Source organism: Bombus bifarius, unplaced genomic scaffold, assembly GCF_011952205.1.
Source record: "Bombus bifarius isolate JDL3187 unplaced genomic scaffold, Bbif_JDL3187 scf7180000007970, whole genome shotgun sequence".
In the NCBI taxonomy this organism is placed as follows: Eukaryota; Metazoa; Arthropoda; class Insecta; order Hymenoptera; family Apidae; genus Bombus; species Bombus bifarius.
In genome coordinates, this window is record NW_022884356.1 from 4216499 (window position 1) to 4230119 (window position 13621).

The following is a 13621-nucleotide window of genomic DNA, read 5'->3' on the forward strand; positions in this document are numbered from 1 at the left end:
TGGGGAAAAATAAATATAACACAAATTTATAAACATTGTACGAAATGAAATACACTTATTTATACATAAAAATATAGCAGTTCACAATAGACAATAGATTATGATAATTTCATACGAATAAGTGACTAAAATAATAAAAACAAGTAAAAATTACTAATTAATACTAATAAGTATGCAGTAAGCGAAATAAGAATCGATGTCAAATGATCGGCCATCGTTTCCTTTCCATCGAGTTTTCTAGAATTTAGCAATTAATCTTCGCTTTAACCAAAGTATCTTTCGTTATGCTTGCCTATTGACTCGACTTCCAATGTACATATATAATAAATAAATAATTCGTTTAAATACGAAACGTCGTCGCAGTATAAACAATAATTAAATATTGCAATAGCTTAAAAAAGATCGCTACTTTAAAATTGCTAACGTCATTATCATAATCAAATACAAAAACTCTTTGGCACCTTAAAATCTATTATAAAACTTTAAGTAAAATAGTGACTGCATTTTAATTAATATTAACTAAATGTAGCGTTGTTGATTCTTAAACGCATTGTCATGTCTTCAGTACCGTAATATGTATAATCTTATATATAGTGCTTATACTGAAAAAACAATACCATTTGAACGCTAACGAACACCGAAATTTAGCGCGAGAAGACTGTGGCATGTCATACAATACAATGATAGCCGGAGATCGGATTGATTGGGTTCGTTTTTCAATAATTGTTTAGTTGACTGTTCGAGCCACTTCCTTTTCGGGCTGAAAAATAAAGTCGAAATATATTTAAATTACTTTAAATAAATTTAGAGTACTTTTTCTATGTGATCAATCGAACCAAATACTAAATCATCAAATTTAGGTAAAATTATAGAAACTTACACGCAAAGGATAGAGGAACGTGCTGATGACTTGTTGACGATTTTTAGACTTGGCTTGGCAAGTGTAGCCACCCATGTCTTCCCATAAAAGTTCTTCTATTATTAGGTCACCGTTGTCCAATACTCTGTGTCGCAAGTTAGTTGACAGAGTTAGAGGTATGTTGTAGTTATCCACCCAAGTGATTTGTGGTGTTGGTTTTCCACTTGCTCTGCAAGGCAACACAACTGTTGCTCCAATAGTGGCTACCAGAGTAGGCGAGTAAAGAGTAATTACTGGGTCGCTTTCAGAACTGCAGTTACTGGCACCACCTTCGTCTGTAAAGAAATCGTTGAATGAGAAATTTTTATGTCTCGAACTGTTCGAGATTTCGTCAGTGTTGGAATGTTACAGCTGAGTCTCCTTATGAAAGAATCACAATTTATAATTAGAAATCTGGAAAATTAGTTGATGCGAGTAAATCGATGTTGGTACTTGACGAAAATCAAATAGTTTTATTATTATAATCATATAAAAAATGATAAACTATCTGATGTCGAATTCAATTGGCGAAATAATGCATGGGAAAGAGTGAAGAGAAAGAGCGAAGAGTTTCATGAATCACTCATTAGTGAAATATACGAATGTATTATGAAAGATAAGAGGCTTGCGTGACAGTTGGTCAAAGCTTCATGTTAATGTAGTTCCAGATGATTGACAGTTAATTGTTAATTGTATTCCACTTACTGTTAACCAGCAGCACCGTAGGAGTGGAGATCTTCACCTCTCTCGCAGAAACCGACGCACAGTAGATCAATCCAGCATCATCCGGAGTAACGCATTCTATCACGAGTTTCGAATTAATTCTGGCCACTCCTTTCCACTCTTCGGATGGATCGTACAAAGAATGCGTACTGGTTTTCACATATTCGATCAGCTATCACAAAGGACAATATCGGAAATTAATATTCTCTTCTTTCCTCTTGATCGTATGATATAAGAATCGTGTTTGATCGACTACTTGAACTACTTACTTGTTCGTTACTACCGCTTCCTGTAAACCAGAGAATTTCTGGTGGAGGACTGCCGCTAGCTTTGCATTCCAATTCCACTTTGCTTCTGTAATAACAGAAGAAATACAGTATTATCGGTTTACGCATCTATTCTCTTCGATGTGTGATATTTACCCCACAATGGTTTCGATGCCGTTTACTGGATTCTGTGTGATTTTAGTCCATGGCTCTACAGGCTGAAAATCGAAACGTTGAATGTTATCTTTTGGAATTTATTTGTACTGAGATTTTCCTAATCCCTAGGACAAAAAGTCCCATTTTTCGCAAATATATTTTCAAAGTTAAATTTTTAGAGAACAATGATTTAAATGCCATCTTATATTCATTACATTCAGCGTCCAGTGATCGTACTTATTGCAAATTTTTTTTTTTGCCTAGGTTTGGCCCATTTCCTAAATTCATGAAAGTTTATTTAATTAATGAATTATGTTTACGTTACCTTCGATTCAGTTCGTGTCCCATATTCCGACAATGGTGTTAGGAAATTGGAATTGTGCTCTATCATTTGCCTGTTTATGCTTCTACGTTCGGCAGCTCGTTCAACGGCATGCCGCGGCAGGAATGAAAAAGGGTGTCCCGAAACCGTATACGATACGGTGATAACGCAAACGAGATTAATCAGTATTGAACAAGATCGCATCTGAAAGCATAAAATGAGGCCGTGAAAGGCAAAGTCGATATATCATTGGCAATTACGATCGGCAATGTTACCGGCTAACGATGTTACATGAAAGAAACTAATTTGATGAATGTGAAAGGACATTGTGCAATGATTGAATCAGAATGAACACTAACGTCATGCTCCTTTCGCAGAAATTGGACCGATTGAATATAACAATGCGGATTTAATTGCCGGGTTAGGTGCGCGATTTATAATATCGATTCATTCGACCTTCCTTCGAGGATACGAATAAACACAATTGGCAACAATGAAATTAAACTCTTGAGGACGCGACGATAATTAAATATCTCCGATAACAACCAGAATACACATTCCATTCTTTCTTTTTTCCTGCTTTCCTCTTTATAGCACCGTATTAATACTAGCTAGTTTCGTTTAATAATTTCGCTGAAAACGAGTTAATGATATTATGATTAATCCTTCATCGTTTTAACACACTTTCTCTTCCATAACGTTCTTTCTCAACTCATTCGATGTCCTTGCTATTGTAGTCGTACGAATAGATATCTCTAATAGTGGACGAAATTACGATCTACAGATAATGATGGATCACGTGGCGACAATTTTGAAACAATCTCGTGTTGAAACTAACATAAAATTTATGATACAGCCGGAGGAACCGTTCGCTCGGATCAGTCGCATGGCCTGCTTGTTAATGTGAGCATCGAAATCACCAAATTAAAGAGATTTCCTTATCTACCGTATTTTATTATCGTGATATAGACAAGACAAGACGCTCGATACCTTGGCCGCGTATCCTTCTGACGGTAGACTGACAACGTGTCGCACGAGGAATGCACGGTTTCCGAATGACATCTCTCGCTTCGACTTAAATCTGTATCTCTCACGGTTCCTCCACTTCGACACGTTCGGTTAGGATTTTAGAGGCGTGTACGTGCTGGCCGCGTCGTTTACCGTGACTTTCAGGCGTTCCCTCGGCGGAACGTTGTTCTCACGAAGTTCACGAACAAAATTTAGATGCTACCGCATCATTTTATCTTTGGTGTTCTCGTCCCGCGTTTCTCCCCTTTTTCTTCCTCTCAGTCACTCAGTCAGAGAGTCTTTGTGAGAGGAAGAAGGAAGGTCACGCGTACCGTTTAAAGAAGATTAAGTAACTCGGCTGTTAACAAGACAAGATGTTTGGAAATGAATTCGCGCGAGCGTTAATGAACACACATGCGGTGCAAAAAAATAAGGGAGAATCTGGAGACGATACGGTGCGACGTGGTGTGTGCGTGAGCGTGTGTGTCTCTCTTTTTTATTTTATTTTTTCTCCTTCTTCTTTTACTGGAAACACTTGCATGCAGCGTGTCCCGAGAACAGTTAAAAGTGGCTAAAACTTCCGAGGTTTACGACGGTTTTATAGTTTCGTAATGAGGATCGGTACTTAATTTCTTCGATGTTTCAATGGGCACCAGATCCATATACATTATATTTAACCGGTTATGGGAAGGACTATTTAACTTATCTAGACAATAATTAGTTACTTAGGCAGAAAATGTTACGAATATTATATAAACAATGTTGTTCGAAATATTTAATGAATACGCGTTAATTAAACGTGATTATGTTGAAGCAAAGAAAAGAATATATCTTAAAATATGAATAATTGAACATTTCAATGTTTTATGTTTTTGAAACATGTTAAATGTATGTTAAAGTAATTTGAAATTGTGAAAAAGGTTGATAATAATCGAAAATTGTAAGTTGAATTTATATTTAGTTCAGACTCGATTGTATGATGAAAGCAATTAGTTACTTTGCGTTAGTGTAATTCTGCGGTCGAAAATTACGATATATATATATAGGTAACGTTGTTGAAGTGTAATCAAAAACTGATATGACCACAGGTAGATGATGTTATCATCAGCCAGTATTTAGACATCTTTAAATTTCCTCGAGAACGTCATGATGAAATTAATCGAAAAGTGTCAAATAATTTGATGCGGAAAAAAGGATAAAATAGACTGTTCTATTAAAAATTGGGAAAATTGTTCGAAAATTTGCTTATTAAGATATATGTAACTAAAAATAGAATTCAGTTCTCCATGTGTTATCTACTTTCAAGGGACTGAGAAATATAAACTGTAAAATCTATATTTTAATCAGAAATCTTCCTTTCTATAAGAATTACAGTTATCTGTCCTATTTATATAAAGTTTATCTACATGTATCTCGTACTTCTCACTTTTTCACATAGAATCTATTTACACGTGGTTTAAACTCGGAAATTTTCAAATCGATATATATATGTGTATTCTGTTTAAAAAATTTCTTTCCTTTTTCTTACCTTGGAACTTATGAATCACGACGGATAATTGTCACAGGTAGATAAAGTCCGTAGGAATATCGAATCTGGTACTGCTATGAGATAGAACTTTTTATAAAGATACTCGCGCCGGAGATGCTTTCTAGGAGCGCACATCACGGGAGGAGGTTTCGAACCGAATGATGCAACTTCTTATACAATCTTCGCATCTTCCCTATCTCGCGCCCTCTTTCCGCGGAGCCCTTTAACGTATCGTAATCTAGATATGATATTAGCTAGCCCGTAAACTGCGATAAGGAAATATGCAGTGTGAAACACCAATCACGAAATGAATAAAAACTTTCGTCCTTTTCTCCTATTTTGTTCCTGTCTGTTTCTTTTTTTCTTTTTTTTTTTTAATTATATGCATAAGAGTATGTTACATACTTAGAAAAAAAGAAAATAAAATAAAATCAAATGAAAAAGAAAGAAATTCTTTTCTTCTAGTTCATTTCGTTTTTCTTTTTTCTTTTTCTATATGTTTGTAAAAATATATTATATTCTTGTCCAAAAAGTAAAAAAAGAAGAAACAGAAGGCAAAGAGAATTCCCTTTCACTCTGTTGCATTCTTTTGTCCTCTCTTCAAGGTATATCGTGTTCATTCAAGTCATGTTCTTAAACGAAAAATCGAAAGAAATGAAAGAATAAGCCTAAATGATTATCAGATTTCACCAAAGAATTTCTCTTTCCTTTTCAAAAGAATAAGCAACGTACAAAGGAACTGGTGAAGATCAATTATTATAATCTGACAAAAAGTGTTAACGTTAACTACGGTTCACTGACGGTCCAAGAAACTAGTCGATAATTTCTACTTTTATAGTAGTCTATCACTCGTGTAACGGCGCGAAACAGCGTAAAAGAGGGTAAAAAGGTGGCTATAAAACTAACCAATCGAGGATCCACGTTAGAAAAGTCAAACTTACCATTATTTCGTTAACTTTCTCTTGAAGTTCGAAAACGATTCAAGGTTTACTATTTAATCGACAGTTTGGCAGCGACGAATAAAAATACTGACTGAGCGTAGTCGAACAGATATTGACACATTTATATATTTCGAATATGGCAATGGACGCCCTCGCTTATACCTGATTGGACGAGACAGCGAAGAGTAGGGAGGGTACCAACATGTCAAACAATTGAATTCATTACCCGCGCGTCTCGTTTGTGCACGCGTAGGTAATAGTCGTACAATTTACTTCCACCCTCATCTATGCTCATCATCGATTTTTACTTCGAAACAGCCACTGCGATAATTACTTTTATTGAAACTGATCGTACCAAGAACGAGGCGTTCATAATTACCCCCAACTAGCTTCTTCTCGGTCGGATCCAAACGGTACGAAAGACTATCGAAACTTTTGTACGGGTACCCTTCAATTTGTCGGGATGTAGAGTTAATGTTAAAACACGTGAACTACTGTGAATGAGCTATGACGAATAATTGTATGGGTCTCTGATTAATTGATAGAATATCGTAAAACGAATTGATCTTATTGAATTGTCCACGCCAATGACTTATTAGCGATGGATTGTAAGCTCTAAATCATCTGCTTCTTTTCCAAGTCGTTAAGCGACTTCTGAACTTTTGCTAATGGATTTACTTATTTACATAAAAGAATAAGTTAATTTTTATTTAATGTGTTTGTTTTTGTTAATAATTAGCTTCGAAAATCTTTGTTTTCTCATTTATTTTCCCATTTATAAGTTTATAAATTTATTTTTAATTTTACAAGATTATATGATTTCAGTATGTAACCAGTGATTTTATTTTTATGTGTTATATATATTTACCTATATGAAACCTAATGGTAAAAATGTATCACTTTGTATCCTTCGGTTCTTCGTAAACCGAATTCTTCGAACAGATAGCATGTCGGCATCTGATGAATAGGAGGGGGGTTAGTTAAAACATTTCTTATGGCGTGGTGTTATATCATGTTTATATACACATGTAATTTAGTACGTAATTTAAACAATTTAAAAGAAGATTGGAATTGAAAATTTTTGAGATTAAGCTATTACGAAAAATTTAAATATGTACACAAATATGTATAGAAATATGTATACAATCTTTGTTTACATAAGTGTACATTTAGTAGAATTTCGTTTGCTTCTTAATATGTTATATCTATCTATTATATATTGCAGGAAAAATGTAAATATACATAAATATATAGAATAAATTACTTGAAGCTGAAAAATAAAAAATTATCATAAATGTTATATATATATATATATTTATTTATTTGTATTTATATTTATACTTCTTATATTCTATACATCCTACGAAATTATGTATTAATTTAAACTTAAGTAAAAATATTGTGTATGAAAATATTATCCTCTTATAATATGAAAAGAAACGCATAGCACTACTTTAACTTAAAATAAATAGAAGAATAGAAGATAAGGAACGGTAAAAAAATATAATTTCTTTTACTGAAGAAAGTATAATTAATTTAATCGCAGAAAATTAAAAAATAAAATAAGATTATAATTTGCATTGGAAAAGATTTATTTTATAATATGTATCATATCTTTCTCAATTGATCATATATATTTCAATTTCCGGCCATTATTTTCATTAGTTCACGTTTGATCAATTTGATTACCTACTGCGATAATCTGAAATCGCGAATTACAATCAATGGATATTTTGTCGTCAAGGATGACCAAAAAGAAATGATAGTATCATCGAACTATTGCGTTGTGCTATTTTAAGAGAAATAATTTTAATTAGTCATATATATAAGATATTTAAATATTCATAAAAAAATTATTGCAATTAAATTTTTAGGAGAAAAAAATAGGTTTGGATATTTCATATATGTGTTATAGATGCATAGAAATTGTAATTATGTTGATTTATTTATTTTTACATTATTTAACATTGGAATAACAAATTACTTTTCATTTGACGTTGATTCTATTTCAATTGCGTTTAGTAATTTAGCCGTACTAACGATATCTTCTTCTATATTTTTCAAATTTGTATCAACTTCATTTATTCCTTTCAATACATCTTGCAAAACCTGCAAATTAAAAAGAAAGAATTACTATATACCATATTGTAACACATTGCAGTTTGTTTAAAGAAAAATATTCCTAGTTATATTTTCTATGAAACTAAATAATAAACATTTATCTTATTCTACGAAAGGTATGATAAGAAATACGATAAAACAATTTCTATATACAAAATTTTATTTTTATTCATAAATATAACCTCTAACCATTCTTATGTTTTGATAAAGTAACGTAACGTCTTCTTCTTTATATTGAAAGGGAGGTTCATAAAAAGATGCTGAAGATACTGAGCTATTGGTCATGTTCAGTTTATTATCCTATTATTACTTGAAACTTTTGTTACTTTTGTTATTTTTTAACTTAACTAACGCTGCCAAATTTTGTTTACATATATTAATTTTAAATTCCCTAGCGATCCTACTGAGGAGTATTTGTCATTTGTAGTTTGCATGGACATAGGAACGTGGAATAAGAATGATAATAAGAATAGGAATGTTCCCATGTCCATGGTAGTTTAATGTATCGTGTAGACGCATCATAAACATTTTAGATTCTATGGTGAGAAGGATTCTACAAGGAAACGAATTAATTGTTATATTTAAAATCGTCATAATTTGCATATTATATAAAAAGTAGTTCCATCTCTAGAATTTCTTACTTAATTTTTGTTGATCTATGATATTGATTTTATGATATTGGTTTCACATAAATTCAAAAGAGTGCGCTGATAGTTCTATATACTTTGTGTTTGCCTTTCTTTGTAAGATATAATAAGTTCAAACTGTTATTATGCTGACAATTATTAAAAAAATGTTAAAATAGATTACGCGAGAAATGACATTAAACGCGTATAACATTTGCTATTAAATGCAAAAGTAACTTAACAACATGGAAATGTATGTATTGATGTGACGTATAATGCACAAAAACAATTTATGATGAAGATGTAAGTTAAAATAGATTTCTCGATATTTTGTTTCTATTTCATAGTAAATTATACAATTTTTTAAGAAGGAATCTTGAATTTTAATGTATTTAAAAGTATAAAATAAAATTTAAAAAATTTACTTACATCATACAGAGTATTTTACACCATTGCGGAGTTTAAGAATATTTTTCTTAGATGTTGATTTGATTGTCATTATGTATAAAATGTTCTTTCATAAAAATGTGTTCAATTATAGTTACAAATGCATATTACTGAAGTTATAACTTTTCTTAATGCTGATATAAAAAGTATATCTTAAAATATTTCTAAAACAGTTACAATGGAAGCACAAACAGATAGTTCTGTTTTGCGACCACCAGTTAATTTAAGAAATATTAACACTGGCAATGTTTTTTATACACCTTTAACTTCATTTGCTGGTATGTAAATATTCATAAAAATAATTAGTTTTTCTAAATATTTTAAATTTCTTCTAAATTCAAATATCGTTTTTGGTCTTTATAACTTTTGCAGAAATGTGGTATCAAATATTCTTATGGGCTCTATTTTCTTCCGTTTTTGTTCACACTATAGCTGGTGCTATTTGTTTTGCTACATTAAGACAACATAAATATGGAAAGTAGGTATACATTTATTAATTATGTTCGAGTAATAAGAAATTTATAATGTAATGGATAATATATTATACTGATATTTATATCAGAAACCATATTAGTTAACAAATCAGATACTAAGTGCCAACTATAAAAAAATGTTAAATTTTTTTTTATATGTATAATGCATTTAGAATATAAAATAACTTAGTAAATTTTCATTTAAAGATTCTTCCCATTGCTGATTATAATAATGGGTGTATTATTGCCATTAACATCAGGAGTTCTTAGTTCTGCTGCCGTTGCTTTTGTATACAGAGCATCTCGATATCCACTGCCACCGTTATATGCATTATTTTGGGGTATTGGTCAGACTGTTGTAGCAGGATGTGTTGGATTTACGAGGATATTAGCAACTTTATAATGTGAATCAAAGTTTGTAAATGAATGGTGCACAAGACATTGTTATTCAGGAATGTTGGATAACATATAATAAGGAGTTTTAAGATTTGAAAACAAATGAATAGTATTCTATTAGTATTAGTAATAGTAATTATATAGTATTAGCAATAGATAATAGAGTAATAAAATTTGTACATATATAATTGTATAATATTGTACAGATGTATTAAAAACTAGGTTTAAAATAATTATAAGATTTTCAAAGTAAAATATTAAAGAATATTATTTATTACTTATATAAAAATGAACAATCGTTTTAATAAAATTCCAATTATTTTATATTTTTTTTACAATTTGTTGCAATTCAGTGCAATACATAGTATAAAACTCTTGAATACATTTTTATACAAATTAATAATATTCATATTTACATACAATTATGTGTATTTATTCTCTATTCTTGTAGTTTATCACTTTTTAAATGTTGTTTATAATTATTTGCAATATTTTTAATTTCTACCAACCCAGCTTCTAATTCCTTCTGAGTATTAAGTTTTACTTCTTCATCTAAAGAAGTTAAATTTTTCAGCACCATATCTGTAATATAAATATAAGTATTGCACAAATAAATATACATTAATGGTGTAAATGTTAAAGATAAATTGATAAAAGTCATTGAATATTTAATACCATGGTATTTAAATAATATTTCCATCGTTGAAAGTTGCAATTGTTTTTGAAGAAATGAAAGAACTGTTGATACATGTCTTCCAGACATATGTAATACACTTTGTGTTGCTGCAATAAATAATATACTTGTGACTAAATGTAGTGCTAATGCAGGATCTTGTGTTGCATTAAGCTTTTCTAATAAGGCTTCTTTGTGGCCCAAGATAAATGGTCTTTCTTTCCTTTTATCATATTTTTTTAGCACTAAACAACAAATCGCCATTGCTGCATCTATAAAATTCAAAAAATCATCTATGGAATTTCCAGCAATAGATTTGTGTATATTAGTTAAGGGTTCATTCACATCCTCTGGCAAATCAAGTAGCAGTTTTTGCCTTGTTTCAGTGGTAATATTGTCAGGGAATTGGAGCATACTTTGCTGCGCAGCTAATTTAAATATCTCGTTGACAAAATCAGTACCAAGAGATTTTAGTAAGTACTTTGTTAAAGCAGCTTGATCCGCTTTATCTATATGCTTAATACCTTTGTCAAATATTTTAATGTTTGTTACTAGAACATTTAAACGTTCTTCAATTTCACTTAAATTTGTAGTTTTATTGTTTTGTGCTAACTGTTCTGCAATAGATATAGCATAATTGTTTACTTTTTGTTCTAAGCATGATGCTAATTCATCTACCAGGTCATCAATTATTACTAAATTATCATCTTTTGCAATTTCATTTTTAATATCTTCCAAAGATACTATTTTAAGTCCAGTTTTAGTCGATGGGACTTCTATATTTTCATCGTCGGATTCAGGATCGCGATTTTTTCCTTGTAGATACTTCCTTTTAGTAGATTTTGTTTTTGTTTCTCGCCCTTGCATACCACCACCTGCTTTGCCGGTTGTAGCTTTCTTCCGACGTTCTTCTTTTTTATTTCCTTTATTTTCAAATATTAAGTCCGCTGATTTAGATTTAATCCTATTCTCTGCTATCGTTTGGAACCATTGTCCACTAACTAATGCTTCTCTAGCCTTTGCATCTGCCATTGGCTCAAGAGACTTACTTAAAGATTGTAAGAATGCATCAGACATTACTACAGTTTTCGCAAATACGTACGTATTATACATATTTATTTTATTTTTCGCGATTTTAAGAAGCATTTCCATATCTTTATCAGAAAATACAGATGGTAAAAGAGGACTTATATCAACAAAAGATCCAGTTGCAATAGCTTCTTCAATATTTGCATCTATTTGATCTCTAATATTTGCACCTACCGCAACAGAATCTAAGAAGACTAAATCTTCATTTGGAAAATGGCGCTTTACAAAATTTGGTGGATCTGATATCCCAAAACGAGTAAGTGCATCATATTCTGAAAAATCATATTTGTATAAAACATTATATTTTATACTCGCTATTATTTTATCAACATTATTTCATAACAAAATATAATACAAACCTAAATAACCATTTTGTTTATAAAAATTATTTAACCATTCATTTTGACTTTTAGAATATATAGTTGGTATATATACACTATTTGTTCCTTGTTTTCCTGCTACTACACCAGGAATTTGTTTCATTTCCTGTAAGTTATCTAGGATTGCTATAAATTAGAAATATAGAGATATTAAATTATATCATACATTAGTATATTTCACTTATATTTCACTTATATTACATGTACTCACAAAAAAATATTCTTTCTGAAACAGAACACTGTCCTAAGATTCCTGATAGCGGTGTAGGCTTTGTGATTGCACATAAGGCTCCTCTTATTTTTGCTTTATTTCTAGCTATAAAACTTTCCGTATAAAAGACTTTAGAATCTTGGGGGTCTTGCTTACCATATATGTTTCTTCCTAATTCTTTTTCAATTACTGATTGTAAGAAATCAGCTGGTAAGTCATAATCTATTGTCAATTCTGACACATTGATAATCCCATGTTGGATTAATCTGTCATTGATTTCTTCTGCAATCTTCTTTATATAAGTTTTATCAATAAGCTGCCCAAGTATTATCTTTAATCCTTTGTTATGTTTTTCTAAATCATTTGCTACTTTGGATACTTGAGACAAATTAACATTGAGGATTTGTGATAAATCAACCATGTTGATTCTTCCACCATGAACGTACAATTCATCTTTAATTTCTTTGCCAAGATGTTGAGGTGTAACATATTCTTTACCATCGTTGGTGAATATTACTTCTAATAATTTACTCTCTATTAGCTTCGTTACAATTTCCACACAATTACGTTCTGATAATCTATGTAGAATATTAAAAGTATTATAGAGAGATATATACAAAATAAAAAATACGATAAAATAAATATATTAGTTCTAATCAATTTCTTGAAATAGATTAGATAGAATTAGATGTATGAAAGTTTACTATATTTCTGAGTTATATCAGAAATTCAATTCAATTGCATCCTACAGCTGTTTAAAATTACTCTGTAGTAAATATTGCTAATAATGTATGAGTAGTGAAAAAATAGAGATATCCATGTTTCATAAAAATAAATCATACTTTTGTAGCGTAGAACTTAGTTGAGCTTTCTGAAAATCAGCTGCTAGTCTTTTAACTTCATCCCAGTCTACAGTACTCATTTTAAATACTTGTAATTAAATTGCCAGGTTGTACAATTAAACACTTGACACCCTTTAACGTTGATCATACAATTGATAGAAGTACTAATGTATGTCAATTTCATATTTTATTGTGACATCTAGTGTAAATTGAGAGAAGTACAGCGTAAGTTAAATTAATTTCAAAAATTTGAAATTTTTGTTATAAATTATTGCTACTATCTACTATCATGAATAGAAAAAAAATGTGTTTGAAGAATCGATTCAAAAAATTTGAAAGTATTAAGTATCAAATGTAAATATGGAAAGTAAAACTAGTGTATTAGCATATTCAAATAAAAATTCTTGTGTATTTTCTGTAATGCAAATTTTGTATAAGGTAAAGAAAATTTATTAACGTATTTATAAGAAATAATTTGACATTTAATGCTGTCTAATAAAAATATAGAGTAGAATCTCTTT

The 13621-nt window shown here is 30.6% G+C and overlaps 3 protein-coding genes across 5 annotated transcripts; 1 reads left to right on the plus strand and 2 right to left on the minus strand.

The window, feature by feature from the left end:
• Window positions 1–30: 30 nt before the first annotated feature.
• LOC117210792 (neural/ectodermal development factor IMP-L2) lies at window positions 31–5965 on the minus strand. Of its 2 annotated transcripts, none has more exons than XM_033454134.1 (7): window positions 5843–5965; window positions 2369–2569; window positions 2044–2105; window positions 1891–1975; window positions 1604–1793; window positions 881–1194; window positions 31–760 (listed from the first exon to the last, which is right to left on the minus strand). In XM_033454134.1, exons 1-7 carry the CDS (start codon window positions 5843–5845, stop codon window positions 728–730), a joined length of 888 nt encoding a protein of 295 aa, XP_033310025.1. In that variant the 5' UTR covers window positions 5846–5965; the 3' UTR covers window positions 31–727. The 2 variants fall into 2 exon arrangements, with proteins under 2 accessions (XP_033310025.1, XP_033310033.1); XM_033454142.1 differs by lacking the exon at window positions 5843–5965 and adding an exon at window positions 4902–5053.
• A 2559-nt stretch (window positions 5966–8524) lies between these two features.
• Window positions 8525–10160, plus strand: LOC117211060 (transmembrane protein 170A). 2 transcript variants are annotated; one of them, XM_033454641.1, is made up of 4 exons: window positions 8525–8892; window positions 9131–9314; window positions 9409–9514; window positions 9717–10160. In XM_033454641.1, exons 2-4 carry the CDS (start codon window positions 9215–9217, stop codon window positions 9910–9912), a joined length of 402 nt encoding a protein of 133 aa, XP_033310532.1. In that variant the 5' UTR covers window positions 8525–8892; window positions 9131–9214; the 3' UTR covers window positions 9913–10160. The 2 variants fall into 2 exon arrangements, with proteins under 2 accessions (XP_033310532.1, XP_033310523.1); XM_033454632.1 differs by having other exon boundaries at window positions 8528–8892; window positions 9210–9314.
• Window position 10161: 1 nt separating this feature from the next.
• On the minus strand, window positions 10162–13262 carry LOC117211013 (E3 UFM1-protein ligase 1 homolog). Its single transcript, XM_033454567.1, has 5 exons — window positions 13101–13262; window positions 12259–12836; window positions 12027–12173; window positions 10581–11939; window positions 10162–10487 (listed from the first exon to the last, which is right to left on the minus strand). The coding sequence occupies exons 1-5, from the start codon at window positions 13178–13180 to the stop codon at window positions 10345–10347; spliced, it is 2307 nt and encodes a 768-aa protein (XP_033310458.1). The 5' UTR covers window positions 13181–13262; the 3' UTR covers window positions 10162–10344.
• Between the last annotated feature and the right edge of the window lie 359 nt (window positions 13263–13621).